The 15,473-nt window shown below is 38.8% G+C and overlaps 1 protein-coding gene across 11 annotated transcripts in view; it reads left to right on the forward strand.

The window, feature by feature from the left end:
• APC (APC regulator of WNT signaling pathway) overlaps positions 1-15,473 on the forward strand; it is an 82,777-nt gene that overhangs the window by 22,046 nt on the left and 45,258 nt on the right. For 3 of the 11 annotated variants that reach the window (XM_030511578.1, XM_030511589.1, XM_030511587.1), the window contains exons 1-2: positions 26-114; positions 10,437-10,589. In XM_030511578.1, the coding sequence (XP_030367438.1) occupies positions 10,455-10,589 (135 nt within the window). In that variant the 5' untranslated portion in view covers positions 26-114; positions 10,437-10,454. Of the gene's footprint in view, positions 1-25; positions 372-1,279; positions 1,299-8,252; positions 8,364-8,547; positions 8,567-10,436; positions 10,590-15,473 lie in introns of those variants that run through there. The other 8 variants (XM_030511579.1, XM_030511581.1, XM_030511583.1 and 5 more) reach the window with 6 other exon arrangements.

Here is a 15,473-nt window from a genome sequence, read left to right on the forward strand (position 1 = left end):
CGCCGCCGCGCCGCACGTGACCAGCAGGGCAGTATTGGCCGCGGCGCTGGCGCAGCCGGTGGGCGCGGGCGGGGCTGGGCGCGAGCGGCGGGATGGAGGCGCTGCGGCCATGGGGTGAGTGCGGCGGCGGCGGCAGAGTGCCCGGGCGGTGCGGGGCCGCTCTGAGGGGGAGGCGGCGGGGCCGCGGGGGAGGGAGAAAAAAGCGGCTTTTGTGGCTTAGAAAGAAAAAGAACGGGCTGCAGGCGCGGCGGGGGGGAGAAACCCGCGCCCGGGTAGGGCGGGGAGCCGCTGCGTGGGGGACTGAGCCCCGGCCCGCAAGAGACACAAAGCGGCCGCGGAGCCCTGTGGCGGCCGGGAGGAGCAGGAGGAAGGTGAGGAGGGAAGGTGGACGGGCGGGCGGCCCTTGCCTGGCGTGCGAGGTGTCCTTCGGTGCGCAGTGAGGCGCTGCCCGCGGTGGCAGCAGCCCGGCTTTGTTAGTGACCGGGGCGGCAGTTCCGCCGCTGCCGCAGCGCGTCTACTCGCCGGGAAGGGCGAGTCGCGGGCCGCGGGAGGCCGGGCGGTGGCGAGCGGGTCCGGGGAGCAGTGATCCCGGGGGAGCGCTGCGCCCTCGGTGCGCCCTGGAGTCCGCTGACTTCTTATACGTTTATTTAACATCACAAAGAAATGTGGGGGTCCGCGACTGAACCTGAATGCTGTGGGAAATCTTAATAAATTATGTATGAAGCAGTGGGTTCTTTCTCTTCCTTTGTCAGATACGCAGCTTTTACTCTAGTAATTAGGTCATTGCTAGCAGAACGCGCCTTGCTTTTGCAGAAATGTGTGGTGATCTCAGGAAGACTCATGCGGCCAAATTATTTCATCCTATTCGTTGTTGGGGTCCGGTTTTAAAATGATTCTCGTTTATGCATACAGAGGACCCTGGCCATCAGGTGTAAGGAGTACTTTTCATTTGATAGGATTTTCTTCAAGGTATCAGTTGAAACCTGGTTTTGACTTGATTTGGATAGTCATCCACTGAAAGATGACTTTTAAAGGTGTAGCAAGAAAAATATGCATTCTTAGTTTGCATAGAAGTCTTTTTGGTGAATTACTGTACACACATGGATAATACAGTAGAAAATACATGTAAACATATGTATTGAAAATAGTTTCCTGGAACCAAACTCTTCTGTATTTTTAAGACGACTCAAAATAACTGGTACAATATTTTTTATCCTCAGTCTGTTGAGTACAGTGACGCACAAAAATGGCTCGATGAAGGCAGGTCTAACTTACCGAGTTTAAATTTCTGCTTTATAGTCAACATTCTCTCAAAATATTTGTATACCGTTATTTTTAATGGTATATATAGATTTATAGATACATCTATATAGGTAGATATGTGTATAGATTTCCTATACGGTAAGAGAGGCTTGGATAATGTTACATTTTAAAACATCAGTTGAGAACTTACTATCTGGAGTAGTTAGTTTCAAAGTGTAAATTGGTGACACTAGATGTTTCTCCTGTAAAGTTTTGAATGTTCATTACAGTTGCTTAAATATTAGAAGATACAGTAGATGCAGGGGTGCCTTCAGCACTTTTTTAATGAAAGGAAAGAGGGTGACAAAAGTACAGTAGTGATTATGATGATTATTCTGGTGATGCTTCTTCCTGTTCTTTTAAGTCTTAAAAGGAAACTATTGTTTTGTTTAACAGTCTGAGCAGTTCCTCTAAGAAGCTGTAGTCATGCTCTAAAAAATGGCAACTTGAATAAAAGATCACTTTTTAAATGTAATACTTTAAATTACTTATGAGTGCAGACTTTCTTAAACATCATCCCTCAAATGCTACTTACCAAAACATTTGTACAATACACTTGGCTATCATAAATGTTCTGATGCATGTTGTCATAGACACTATTAGTGTATCATCAGTGTGGAATGATACAGCATTAAGTTGGAAATGTGTATGCCTAAAATTGGTTCCTTTGGTCTTTAAATTCTTACGTTGGATTTCAATATGTGTCTTAATTCAGGTGGTAAAATGTTTATGCTGATGAAACATGATTAATAATTTTTTCATCAATGTAATGAAATCCTATTTAAAATCTGCTATACTATTAGTGATATGCTGGGACAGTAAGGTATTGTCAGTGAAGACCTAGCCTCTACTGGTGGTTTTCCAAGATTTGTGTAGGACCTGCGTGAGCATATGCCGGTACACTTCCTGCAACGCAAATGGTCTTCTGTTCCCTACAAGTGTTGAAAGGAACCCTGAAGGTGACCCTGATAGGTCACCTAATGTGGGAAATATTTCTTTGTTATAACTTTTTTTTTTTTTTAATCTGATTCATCTCATGTTAATGGTTTGGGAGCTAATTTGTGTTTTCAGTTGAAATAGGAAAATGAAGACTTGTATTGGAATTTATAATAGCTTAAACTTTCTAGAATTGAATCCTTAAAAGATTATGAGAAATATAAAAGTAAACAGGAGCAAGTCATATGCAGTGAGGACATACACAGTTAGCCATGAATAGCAAAGATGGTCATCATGAAAAGTGAGTGTTCAGGCTTGTGAACCATCCTTGGTCCAATCAATGTAAGTTATGATTCAAATGATGTCTGGACTGCTTTGTGTTCAGTACAGTATTTAAATGCAAATCATGTTTTGTATTTTCATAGTCGTGTTCTGAATGCAGCATGACTAACAAGCTAAGGAACTCCCCAAACCAGAATTATGAAGGAAGAAGTGAGAATTTTCTGGGCAGTGTAATAAAAGCTGAACTTGACCATTCATAGCCTGAAATGTGTGACTTCTTGATTTCCCTCCTTTTCTTTTTTTTTTTTTTTTTTTTTTTTTTTGTATTAATAGGAGGATTTTTTTGACTATTAGCATTCTTTAGTAACATTCGAAATGGGGAGTCATTGCTCTTTCTCACGCACATGCTTGACCCCCATAGTACTTGACCGGTAGTGAAGAACACAAATGAAGAGTTCAGACCATCATCTTCTCTTTGCTTCTCCTGGTCTTTTAAGGAGTGAGAACTTGAGTTACTTATTGTTTCATCAGCCAAGCTATGTGTTGATTAGGAAAAACAGATGATGCTTCTGCTGATGGTTGGTAAGTACAGGCCAAGTATTGAACTTACAGAAATATTGCAAAATACAGTGGATTGAAAGCTCTTGCCAAGATATGAATTCATTTATAGAAGAACAAACCAAAAAAACCTCTCTACTCCCCAGTCAAAAGGATTTAATAAGGTCAGGTATAGTAACATTTAAGTGTTCTAGTCTGCTGTCCAGAAGGATAACCTTCATGTAGAGGTGAATAGAAAAACTAAGAAAATCCTCTTGATGAAGCTGAGGTTTAGAGAAAATTGCGTGGTTTCCTTTTAAAGGGACTAACCCTTTCACACATTGTAGTAGGATAACTGGTAATAGTAATGGGTCTGAAAAACCCAGGTATTCAGAGCGTAGCTAATCTAGAGATTATAATTTGGTATAATTTGCTGTGAATTTTTTTTTTTTATGTAATCTTTTTAAAATTTATTAAAAGGAGTAGGATTACATAACTTGCTATTCAGTTTCTGCTATCAAAGGCCTTGGTGCTAAAACAAGCGGATGAAGAACAGTTTTCCATGATGGCTGTGTTCTACTCTCTCCTGTGTCTCTGATGACCTGAGCATGCGAACACAGAACAAATGAGAAAACAGACAGAAGGTACAGATCTGCTCTTCCACTCATGGGCAATTCTCATTCTGCACAGAGTATTTTCTTAATTCTCTTTAACCCCACCCAAAGCCTTACAGCTTTCAAACTCCTTGCTATATTTGTGTGCCCACATAGCCCAGGTAGGGAAAACCCAAACCAGATAGCCTCTCTTCTAGGTGCTACTGACAGAAGTTTTGAGGTTTGTTCTTGAATGTGGGTAGGGATAGGAGTATTAAATATGGCAACAGAAGCCATTCTAATAAAGAATAGGCTTGTCAGCAGAAATAACGTAGTTCAGTATGATCGTAGAATCATAGAATAGTTTGTGTTGGAAAGGACCTTAAGATCACCTAGTTCCAACCCCCCTGCTGGAGAAGGCAGAAATAGAATTTTTCTGCTCTGTCTGGAAAGAATCAGGGTAATGGGCTTTTACAGTCTGAGGCTGGTGGCAGTATTTTTCAGGGTGTAGGAAAGGAGAGTGTTAAACAATACCTGTGAAGGATAAACATTTTTAAATCAGCAGGCTTGGAAAGGTTGCCCAAAATTGAAATGGGTGAGACAGTCCTGGCCTGCTGATGTTCATTTTTTTATACGTTCCTAAACACAGCACTTAAAGTGCTGATATTTTGCCACAGTTGAAAAAGGACAAGCAGAAGGATATTTACATATGAACCATTTAACCTGAAGACAAGCTTCAAACAAAATAATAGAAAATTTCATGCAGGATTCGGTCAACAGAGAAATCGAATTAATGCAAATTGGCATGGTTTAATGTGTTCAAAACAGAAACAGCCAAAACCCCCCTCGCTTTATTCTCTCTAGTGTATTGATAAAGGGAGCTATATGAAAATGGTCCATTTAAGGCTGAAGTTAGTAAGTGGGGCTGGCTTACCTTAGAATGGCTGTGCGGTATTTTTTGCCCGTTTGTCAGCCTTGCCCCTCTTTTGGAAAGAGCAATGTCACAGCTGATGAAGCATTGTCATTAATGGCCCAGCACAGTAAATTAAACCGACACCTATTTCACATTACCTTGGTGGTCAAGCACTGATCTGCAGTGGTTTAGGCAGCTGCCACTTGAGCAGCTGAGCCCTTCTCTCTTCCCTGGTGGAAACCTTGTGGGAGATGGGTAGGGCAGGCAGACAGGGGCAGGCACCAGTGTAGCCCTCCCAGCATTAGCACTATCCCCTGCCATGTCGGAACTCCTAGACCTACCTAGCACCTCTACATCTCATGACACCGTGACTAGTTTTGCCCCTGAGTTCAGTGTGATACGCCCTTGAAGAAACAATTCCCCGTTATCACATGGGAATGAAGGATAAAAACTGTCAGAATGGTCAAGAATAAGATACTGGGCTCAGCACTGAAGAATTGGGTAAAATTTGTGGATGTAGGAAGAACTGATGGTCCTTTCTCACATTATTAAATTATAGTCTAGATTACTCATGAATTTTAGGTACAATGATTACAAGTTAAGAAGATAAGCTACGTTGTGAAAAAAACTTCTGTTACAGAGCAGAGGAGCACATCTGCTTACTGGTGGTGGTAGCAGAATGCTAAATTCTGTTTGCTTATTAGAGACTTGAACATCTAATTTACTACTCTCCACGAAGTTCATCCAAAATCAATTACATGAACAGGAGCTTTGGTTGACATAAGTGGCTTTTGGATTGGGCATTATTGAAGAAAGGAGTTTGCCTCTTTTTCACTGAATTTGATGTCTGAAGTAGCTGTATAACTTACTTGATAACAAAGAAAATCACCCTCGGGCAGTTACTGTGAGTGACATAATAATTACTCCATTGAAGATTTCTAAAATTGAAACAAATAGGTTGTCGTTATCTAAAAATGCTATCTATCTTTACATACAGACAGTGCCAGGTCTCTCTCTCTGTTGAAAAACAAAAACCATGGTACGGTTCTAATTACTCTTAGCCTCTGTTCTGAAAAGACTTAAGACTGATCTGTTCTACAGAGTTGCTTTATAAAAATAGGATGCTCTGGTAACAATGCCAACCTTTGTGGGTGGAAAAAAAAAAAAAAGTAGTGATGGGAGTCTGAAATATTTTCATAAGGAAATTTGATTAATAGACCACAAATTGTTTGTTGGGTTTCTTAAGCAGAACTTCATGCTGAGTATATATGCTTATTGATTTCAAAGAAGAACTCCCATCAATAAAAAATTGAGAGTTTTTATTGTAGGTTTTTTTCTTGTCTCTTGGGATTTGAGACTAAAAAGAATGTCTCCAAATTCCAGATTTCTGGGCAATTGATACTGGTATCATTTTCTTAACTTAGAAAAATGCATATCTAGATCTTAACAGTATGTTTGCATAAATTTAAGACTTCTAATTAATTTTTATTTTAGTGTATAAAAGAGTTATATTGAGCTTGAATTCTTCTTTGATGTGTATATTCATGTCAAGTGCTGATTGAGTATGGCATGAATTTTCTTATCATCATTTCACCTTATTTTAATAGGAGATGGATAAGAAACGTCTTAATGATGAGAATATGGGTCAGAAAAGTAGGAGACCTAGATTTTATGTGCTTCTTACAATAAGGGAATTAAATTTCAAAGTTTCTGTATTCCAAGAGGGTTATTTCTTGAAGCATATCTAGAGGCAGGGGTATCTCCATTACTCCCTTTGAATGACCACTCTGCAAAGAAGAAATGCAGTTAGAATGCAAAAGGGAGCTTGACTGAAGCCTAGTGAACTCTGCAAAGGTGTGTTGTGTTGCACACACCGTGCATTTTCCCTTGGGCTGAGTAAAATGTGAAATTGGTATTGGAGTCCAGAGTTACTCCTTTTGCCTTCCCCTCCACACCCTCATATGCCCCCCACTGCCATGGTTTTGTACAGGGTGGGGGAAGAAGAGTAATCTATTCTTGCTTCAGCTGATTCTGGCCCCAGCAATCTTGAATATGTTTGTGTGTGTATGTGCAGTGGTACAGCTTCAGGCTAGTGGGCCACATGTAAACTATTCCTTGTTTTCCTTTGGGCTGGTTAACGGTTACTTCTGCTGTGCCTGAGGTGGTATGTGGCTGCGAACCCTGTCTGGCCAAGAGGGTCCAGAGTTTGACTCTTTCCCCAAGGCAAGTGTTTTGACCACTGAGAAATTACAAGAGGGGGATGCAGTGATACAGTCAATTTCTATTGATCACACCAAGTCTGTGTTTAAAATTTTCTTAAGTTTTTTTTTTTTTTTTTTTAGTCAGATAATTTGGAGCATAAATTGGAGGTTTTGTTTTGGGACCTGAACTGTTAATATGATGTGTCTAGTTTGAGGCTATTGGCAAAAACCTATTTCTAGAAGGGGGGCAAATTTTAACTTTAAAGGTATTCCTTCAATATAAATGGAACAGCTTGTGTGTAATGGAGCTTGCTGATTTCACTGTACAAGCCAAGTGCCTGAGAGGTGTCATAGTGTTTAGCATCAGAAAGCCTAAGTTGCTTTGTGGTCATGCATTATCTGTGTCTGTTTCTCACATTTTAGAATTAAATAATGGTATCTTTTGTGAAATGCTTTGGCGTTTCATTATTTCAGGAGAAAAAGGTGTGGATATCTTGGAGAGATGAAAATAAGCACAGCATTCTCCCATATTGAAATTCAGGAATACATGACTGGATTTCTGAACCACTAAGTCTAGTTCCTTCCTGTGCAGTGAGCTAGGCAAGGATGTTGCTGAATATACAACTTCTAATGAATGCTGGCCAGCCTGTGTTGATAAGTGACCATTCTATACCCATTTGTTCTGTGTCAGTATTGTGTTTTAACTTAAATATTTTTTTCTCTCTTGAGTGTTTTCCCCTCCCTAATAACAAAGTGTAACTGTCTTTCCAGCCTTTGTTGTGCTGACGCAGCAAAGGCTTGCTCTCTCTTCCCGTATGACAGATCCGCTGTCCCCTGATCACTTAGCGTCTTTCTCTGCAGCCACTTAGATTTTTGTCGAAGGACTTAATAACTCTAGGTATTGTGTTTGCTTTCCATGCGCCAGTGTCGTGTTGGCAGTGCCTGGGTACCGTGTGGACTGGCTGCTGAGAGGCTCCAGTTGCTTCTCCCCCTACTTCCATGATGAGATTCCTACATGTGTGACCGTATATTGTTATGCTGTTTAATTACACCCTGTTTCTACTGCTGCATTTCTCAGTTGGTCAGATTCTCTGTGTATTACATCTAGGCCTCTGACCTTGTGAAGCCTTGAATTTATGGGGGAAAGTTTTGATGCCACTTCCTGTCCCAAGGTCAATAATGCAACAATTTAAAATACCTGTTGCAGGCTAATTTCGGAGGAACTTTGTTAACCTACCTCCAGCCAAACAGCTGGGCTTTCAGCACTGCCCAGTGTCATCTTGCCTTGAGTTACTCCTTATCCATGTACAGTTTTTCTGCTTGTCTCTATTACTGTGGCTGGTTTTACATGTGGCACTGTATCAAATGCTTTGATACGGTTGGGGTGGGTGAAATCCATTATTTCTGAAAAGTAGTTTACTATTCTCCTCAAATACATGGGAATGCTTCCTTTACAGGCAGGAAAAAGGAGAATTATCTTGGAGGGACGGGGGGGATGTATACATCTGTGTGTCCCCAAGAAGTCCCAGATACCTCAGCCAGTGTCGTGGAAGACATCTTGAACACAGATGCCTGGGTGGCTCACAGCATATTGCTAATGTGAGAATAGCTGCCTCCAGTCCAGTTTTCAGTGTGGTCGTGCTGACTGCAAACACACTTTCCCCAAACCTCACCATGCTCTCAAAACACAGGACGTTTTCACCCTCCACTCCCTGGGGGTTCGCTTTAACATTCTTGCTGTATCCTGAGGTGCGAATGCCCTGGTGGAAAGAAGCTGCCATGCATTGCTGTGATTCCTGCTGGTGAGGGGGTCTTTCCGCAAGCACCTCAGCAGAAGTAGAGCTGTAGTGAGATAGTGTGGCTCCAGCCAGAGGTCACGCTGCCAGGAGGGAGTTTCTGCCTGTAGTGGGTGCTTGTTGTCCTCTGGGCATCTATTTAACAAAAAAAATGATGGTGATGTGGATCACCCAGCTTGTGGTAATCGGCTAACTCAATTTTTTTTTACCTGAAAACCCACAGGGTAAAGCTTGACATTTGAATAAATCGGGAAGTGACAGCAGAATGCTGGTGGTGGTGTCCTACTTTCATGTTACAAAAACAAAATACAGAAAAAGAAGCTTAGGAACTTAGATCAGGAGGGGCAGAAGACAAAACAAACCTCCCATTCAAAAACTGGATCCTTACTCATTTAGCATAAGTACTTATAAGCTTATTTTGCATTTGAAATATCAGAGCAGTGCAGTTGCTTCCTACTGTAGGTCCTCCCTTCATTCAGTTTTCTCCATTTTTATGTGTACATGCGTCTTAATGTGGCAAATTGTTTTAAATTCCCAGTTTTGGGGTGAGAATTCATTAGTATGGACAGAAAATGGAAAAACTTGATTTCTTTTATCATTACCTGCCCTTTCATGAATTACTAATCATGAATTAAAATAATGAGAGAAACAGATACTCTAGTTAGAATCAAAATGCATGTTGAATACAAGGCACACAGCAGCTTCTGTAAGTTAGATGTAAATGAGTAAATGTGTGATATACTTAAGTCAAACCTAACACATTCTATCAACATTACAATACAATACTGATTTATGACAACTAATACGAAAATGTTTCCACTTCTAATTTACCTTTCCCTGGGCTTGTGCAGAATTGTCCATGCAGTGTATGTTCTGAAAAGAAATGTGAACTACACCTGTTGGTTTTATTAATAAGAATTGAAACTGTTACTTATTAAATAAAAAAGGAATAGAAGCAGTCTGCCCTTCTTTATTTTCTTTTTCTTTTTTTTTTTTTTTATTGTTACAACTCTCCTTGACAGCTTTCTAACTTTAAGGTGAAACATTGTGACGATAAAAGCATAGAATTCACAGAATAGAGTAAATGTTTCAGATTACTTTTGTTTCTCAAGAAATGAGGTCTCTCATAAAGCATGACCAAATTTCGAAAAAGAAATTTGTTAGGGATTTTTTTTCTTCAACTTATTGGTAGTGTCATGGGAATCACAACTCTGTAAGTGGCAGGCTTCCTCCTCCCATCTTTAATGATGACAGGTGCATGAATACTTGCTGCTTGAAATAAACTAGTTGTATCAAATGTGCTACAGCTTTTGTTATTGTACCTGTCTTCAGTGGTATATATTTGTCTCTACTTTTCATTGAGTTTAAATGTAGAAAGATTAAATACAATTTTCAAAACTTGTATTGAGGAACTGAAATTTTTTTGAATAATTTTACCTAGTTTTTAGGAGGCTGAATAATTCAATGAAGATTGGCTGGAAGAGCAAAGTTGATTACGTGAAGTTACACAAGCAGTAAGGTCAAAGGCATAATTCCTGAGTGTTAGAATTGAAATGCAAATACTAAGGATGATTTTATATGATATTATGATTTTCTTTTATGTATTCTGGCTTCCTCTACTGCCTGATGCAGTTCTTAATGAACTTCCTTCATTTGCTTGCTCATATGTATCAAATGGAAGCCCACTGCAAAAAGTCTTTGAACTGGCATTAGTTCTGGGCATTAATAGTTTGGTTTAATGATAATTTTATGAGATAATTTTATGGTTAGATCAATTTAGTTGTTTGGGGGGGGGTGGTATTGTTTTTTGGTTTGGGGTTTTTTTTCCCCTTCTCCTGAAATGTTTAAATTTAATGTTTTCTTTTACTTTTTTTAGGGCTGAGGCTAGCCCAGGATGGCTGCAGCTTCATATGATCAGCTGTTAAAGCAAGTTGAGGCATTAAAGATGGAGAACTCCAACCTTCGGCAAGAGCTAGAAGATAACTCAAATCACCTAACAAAACTGGAAACTGAGGCATCTAATATGAAGGTATTGTAAGCTCTGTGTCTGCGTGCATCAGTGTTTCTGTTACTGCCTTTTGTGTCATGGACTGGTAGTTGCTGAGCAGGTTTTGTGTTCTTTTAGATTCCTACAGAAGTCCTTTTCCAGGCTGTGTAAGGGAAAACTATCACATCTACTTGGTGAAGAATTTTATATTTTATTTTTTCTTAAATTTAAAAATCAAGATTCAGTTATCTAGAAACAGCTTCTGGTGTTCACAGCTTTGTTTCTGGTATGCCATGATAAGTACTTCCATTTTAGCACTGCTGTACTTACCAGCAGGAAGCCCAGTCTATTGATATAGTTTGGCAAGGCAAGTATTGTTCAGCTCTTGAATACACAAGAAAAACTGGAGGTTTTCAGTGTTTAAAGGTAAGTCTAAATATTTTAGTGTTTACTACATGTACAATATTTAACATCCCAAAAGGAAAAGTTCATTTTAAAATAAGACCACAAGTTCTCCAGCCTCTGGCAAAGCCTAAATTCATACTTAATAATTTGATCCAAATCTGTTCATCTGGTGTGTGTTTGTTGGCTGGGTGTAGGCCTTTAGAACCACCTGTCCAAGAGGGAACACTAAGCTCAGCTGGAGTTCAGATAGATTTCAGTCATTAGGAAGATGCTTACACAGCTGCATCTGTGTGATCGATGACACTAAACAAGGCAGAATTTCACAATTGTTATAGTTGCATTAATGTAGTGCTCTTCCCAAGCTGACAAATCCTGCCGCTTACTGCTAACAGCCAGCAAAAACAGACTGCTTTTGGTACCTCAGTTACTACGGCTCAGAAACTGGTTATACTCGTCTATAGAGTAGGCATTTGTATGTCCATGTCCTTGCATTCCAATCTTTCTATCACAGATTTACTGTTCCTTTATAAATTCTTTGTTTTTATAAATTGGGTAATCTGATGAATATAGCAATTAAAAACACCTTGAACTGAACTTTTCCTTCAGCATGTACGTTGCCTGTATATTCACTGTAAGAAGAAAAATCTTCCTGTGTTCTGAAGCACTGTGACTAGTTACAACACTTGAAAGAAGCACAAATTTTTTAGATATATTTAGTCCTTGCATAGCAATGTAAAATGAAAACAGCTCTGCTACCTTTGAAATGTAACTGGAGGAAATGAAATTATAATCCTCTACACCAGTTACTTAAAACGGTGGTTGGCATAAGCAGCTGTGGAGAAAAAAATTATTGCTCAGTTATACCTGAAAGCTGGTTCTATCGTTTATACTGTTTTTCTTAAGATAATATTATAACAACTTTGCAACTTTGTCAGTATCTCCCTTTTTCTCCCTTTCAGTCAAGTAAGGTGGGGAAGAACAGGAGAGATGATCTTCCTCGTAGTTTGGAAAAGGAGGAAGGAAGATTTTTTTTTTTTTTTTTTCCCCTCCTTTGTCCCTGTACAGGTTTTGGGGTTTTTTTTGTTTGCCACTTTTTTTTTTTTTTTTTTTAAGCTTTTGTGCATATAATCACATTTCCACTGACCTAGAGGCAGACCAGCTGTATAAGCTGGTCTCTAAGGCATTAATTTGGCATGTGGAACAGCTTTCTGTCCTTACTTCAGACCTGGCAGAACACCAAATGGAAAGTGGCTCTATTGCAGTTCACAGAGGAGTGCGTATGAGCATATTCAGAGTAGATGTTGCATTTTTTCTTCTCCTGAAATGCCATTCTAGATGTAAGGAATTTATCTTAAAAAACCTTCAACTCAAATATCAAACTCAATATTTTTTTCATTTTGGCGCATGGGAGGGGAGGAAATTGTTCAGACTAGTTTGAATTATCTTTTTTTTAGTTTGTGATCTATGAAGAAATCCTGATCAGCTGTGTTCCTCAAGAGTACTTGCTCCTGCACCTGAACCAAGGAGCTGTTTCTTTCCCTTGTTTGTTTCAAATGTGTTTGGAAAGGGTTGAAAAGTAGCTTTGACTTGAGTTGAACCAGAAGGATGATATGGGAATGATTTTGGAGCCTGATTGGAGTCTGTGGATGAAGTCTGGTGGGGATCATTGCAGGATTCTCTCAAGTCAAGAGATAATTTTAGTTTTGCAACTTTTGGAGAAAGTATGCAGTGGCTTTGTTCCACTGAAAGCATGGTTTGTATGGTTCCAGTGCCATAATTAGGGATAATTACAGAAAAAGTAATTAGAAGAACTAGAGCAGTGGAGATTGAAAGCCCTTTGGCTACCATATACACAGTTAAAACTCCAAATACTTTGTTAAAAAATGATCCTTTGGGAGCATGTCAGTGTCGCAGAGCCTTAGCAGCCCCTTCCACTGAGTAAGATCCCAAATACTAGTGGGAGAAGGGGAGCAGTGGGGAAAACAAGCTGTGGTTTTGTGGCAGACATCACTGTTCTTGCACTATGAGTTTTGTTCTGTGGGCTGGCACAGAAACATTGCACAGTGATTCTTCGGACAGTTCATGTGTTTGCTTGTGTCTCCTCTTTTGCCTTTAATCAGTTATGAAAGGCAGTGGTTAGGAAGGGCATTTTAAAGGCAATATTATGTCTTTAAAGAAGTTCATTTTGGAAGTAGTAGTGTTAAAATGTTGTTTAAGTGTGCCTCATCTTTATAATCGCTCCATAATCATACTGGAATTAAAAGCTTAACATGAGGTCATCTTGCACGTGTTTGTTATAAACTGCGACTGACCTATATAAGAACAATATCTGAATGCTTCATGTTTAAAGCTAGATTTCGTATTTAAGAGTGAAACCTGTCCATTTGCTGGCCAGAAAACAACATGGATAAGCAAAGATAGATGTGATAGCAAGATTTTGGGGGTGCCGAAATGATTAGCAAAACTGCATCCACTGTGTTTTTTAATTTGTGTTGTCCTAGGGATTAACTGTTCAAACAAAAGAAATCCCTCAGAGTATTATGACTGATTTGGGAAATTCAGTTGTGGCTATTGGCTTACTGTCAGATGAAGTACAACAGTTCAGTATGATAAAATGTTCTCTCTGAATCAAAAAATATGCTGTTTGATGGTCAATGAAATAACAGTGTTGGCCCATAAAAGAAGAAAAAATGTTTCAGTGTCTAGATGCAGATAGTAACAATAACTGCATAAAACACAGACTATGGACAAATTGAGGAAAAAAATTAACATAGTTTTATTTGAATTCGAAACCTGTAAAATTAATGAAGAGACAAAAAGCAGTCCAACATCAACTATGCTATTTCGTGCGTGTAAACGCAGACAACTTTTTGTCAGACTCTCATGCCTCGTTCTTCTGAAACAGAAGGATTTTTCTGTTAAGGGTGTGGGGTTTTGGTTTGGTTTGGTTTTTAGTGTTGTAGCTAATTTATATCGGCTTTTTTCCCCATACAAAATCTGGGACAAACAGGTATATGCAACTTAACTTCAATTACTCAAGTCATAGTAAAAGAACGTCATGCTTGATTTCTACACTCACTCTTTGAGTGCTTGGATCTTTCAGTAAGTGAGTAATGCATGTTATCTTATGTAAGAAAGCCATCTTTATTATATGTGATGCTCTGTGGGTAAAACATTCCCTCTTTCATCTTTATATAGTACATTTAAAACTATATTCTACTTACAGTTTTCCAGCTTATTTAACATCCTTTGTGTTGTGTCCACACATATCGATAATAAAATAGTGAGACTGTCAGTAGAACTGATTTGGGTTCCTTGAATTTTTTTGAGAAACGTTCTAACCAGCTGAAAATACGCTGAAAGGAAACAAGGAAATGGTTAAACTCTTTTTTTCAGAAAATAAAAAGCTGCCTATTCACTGGCTTTTTACACTTGTTTTGTGAAGGGTGGTTTTTTACCAGATGATTGTCCTCATGTAAAGGTTTTAGTTTCAATAATTTTCTGTGGGGTGTTTTTTTTTGGTTTTTGTTTTATTTTGCTTGAACGAATTCACATTTAAAAGACAAAGTTCTAGAGAGATAGTTACTGTCATGTCCAGTGCAGGTCCAAAGAACGGTTTATTTTTGACATGAGTGCTGTTTGTGGGTTTCTTCCACTAATTAGACAGCAGGGTAATAAACCTTGTGATGCTGTTATGTTAGATTGGAATGGATTTTTGGCTAAATGAAAAATCAAGTGTAAAGTTATTTTAAGGATTTTTGTTTTTAATGTGTTTGTGATTATCTTAGCTTACAAATTGTAAGCTAAGATAGTTTAATGTGGCTGCAAAAGAAGTTTTAAACCTATAGAATATAATATTTCAGACTTAGTGTTGTGCATACTTTTTGAAGTTGATTAATTAATACTCAAATTATGAGAATTAAAGGTAAAAAGTGTACTGAAGAAGATGCTGTGGTGCCTGTTTTTCAGCTTGGTTCTGTGATGGATTTGTGAGAATATGGAAAAGCTTGTATCCTGTTAGAACTAAGTGTGGTTTTATAATTAAATACTATTGAGTTGCGTTCTATTTTGTCTGCAAATAAAACTTCGCTAGTATCTTTTTATGTCTGTTTAAAGGGATGAATATATAAATCCTTCACAGGAATAGCAGACTGACTAGCAAGTTAGCAGCTTAACAGTTACAGTACTTTGTTTCGTTAAAAAAAGGAAATCTGAAAAATGTACTGCTTCCAGCTTTGAGTTTGTTAGCATAAGTTTGTTTATAAAAACAAGATTGATGTTCAGAATGTTCCAGGCACTCACTGGCTTGCAATGTTTTGAGGATTTGTTATGGTTTTTGGACATGAACTATTTGTCAGCCTTGTATGGAAGTAGCATTTTGTGATGTATAAGCCATAAGAGTTTAAAAACAAGATAAAATTAAGTGCAATTAAGTGCGCTGATCCTTTACATCAGGTATACTAGTGGCTGAATCACATTCTTTTTTTAGAAGTTTACACTTGTGGTGACATGAAATTCTCC

The sequence above is a fragment of the Strigops habroptila genome, chromosome Z (assembly GCF_004027225.2).
Source record: "Strigops habroptila isolate Jane chromosome Z, bStrHab1.2.pri, whole genome shotgun sequence".
Taxonomy (NCBI): domain Eukaryota; kingdom Metazoa; phylum Chordata; class Aves; order Psittaciformes; family Psittacidae; genus Strigops; species Strigops habroptila.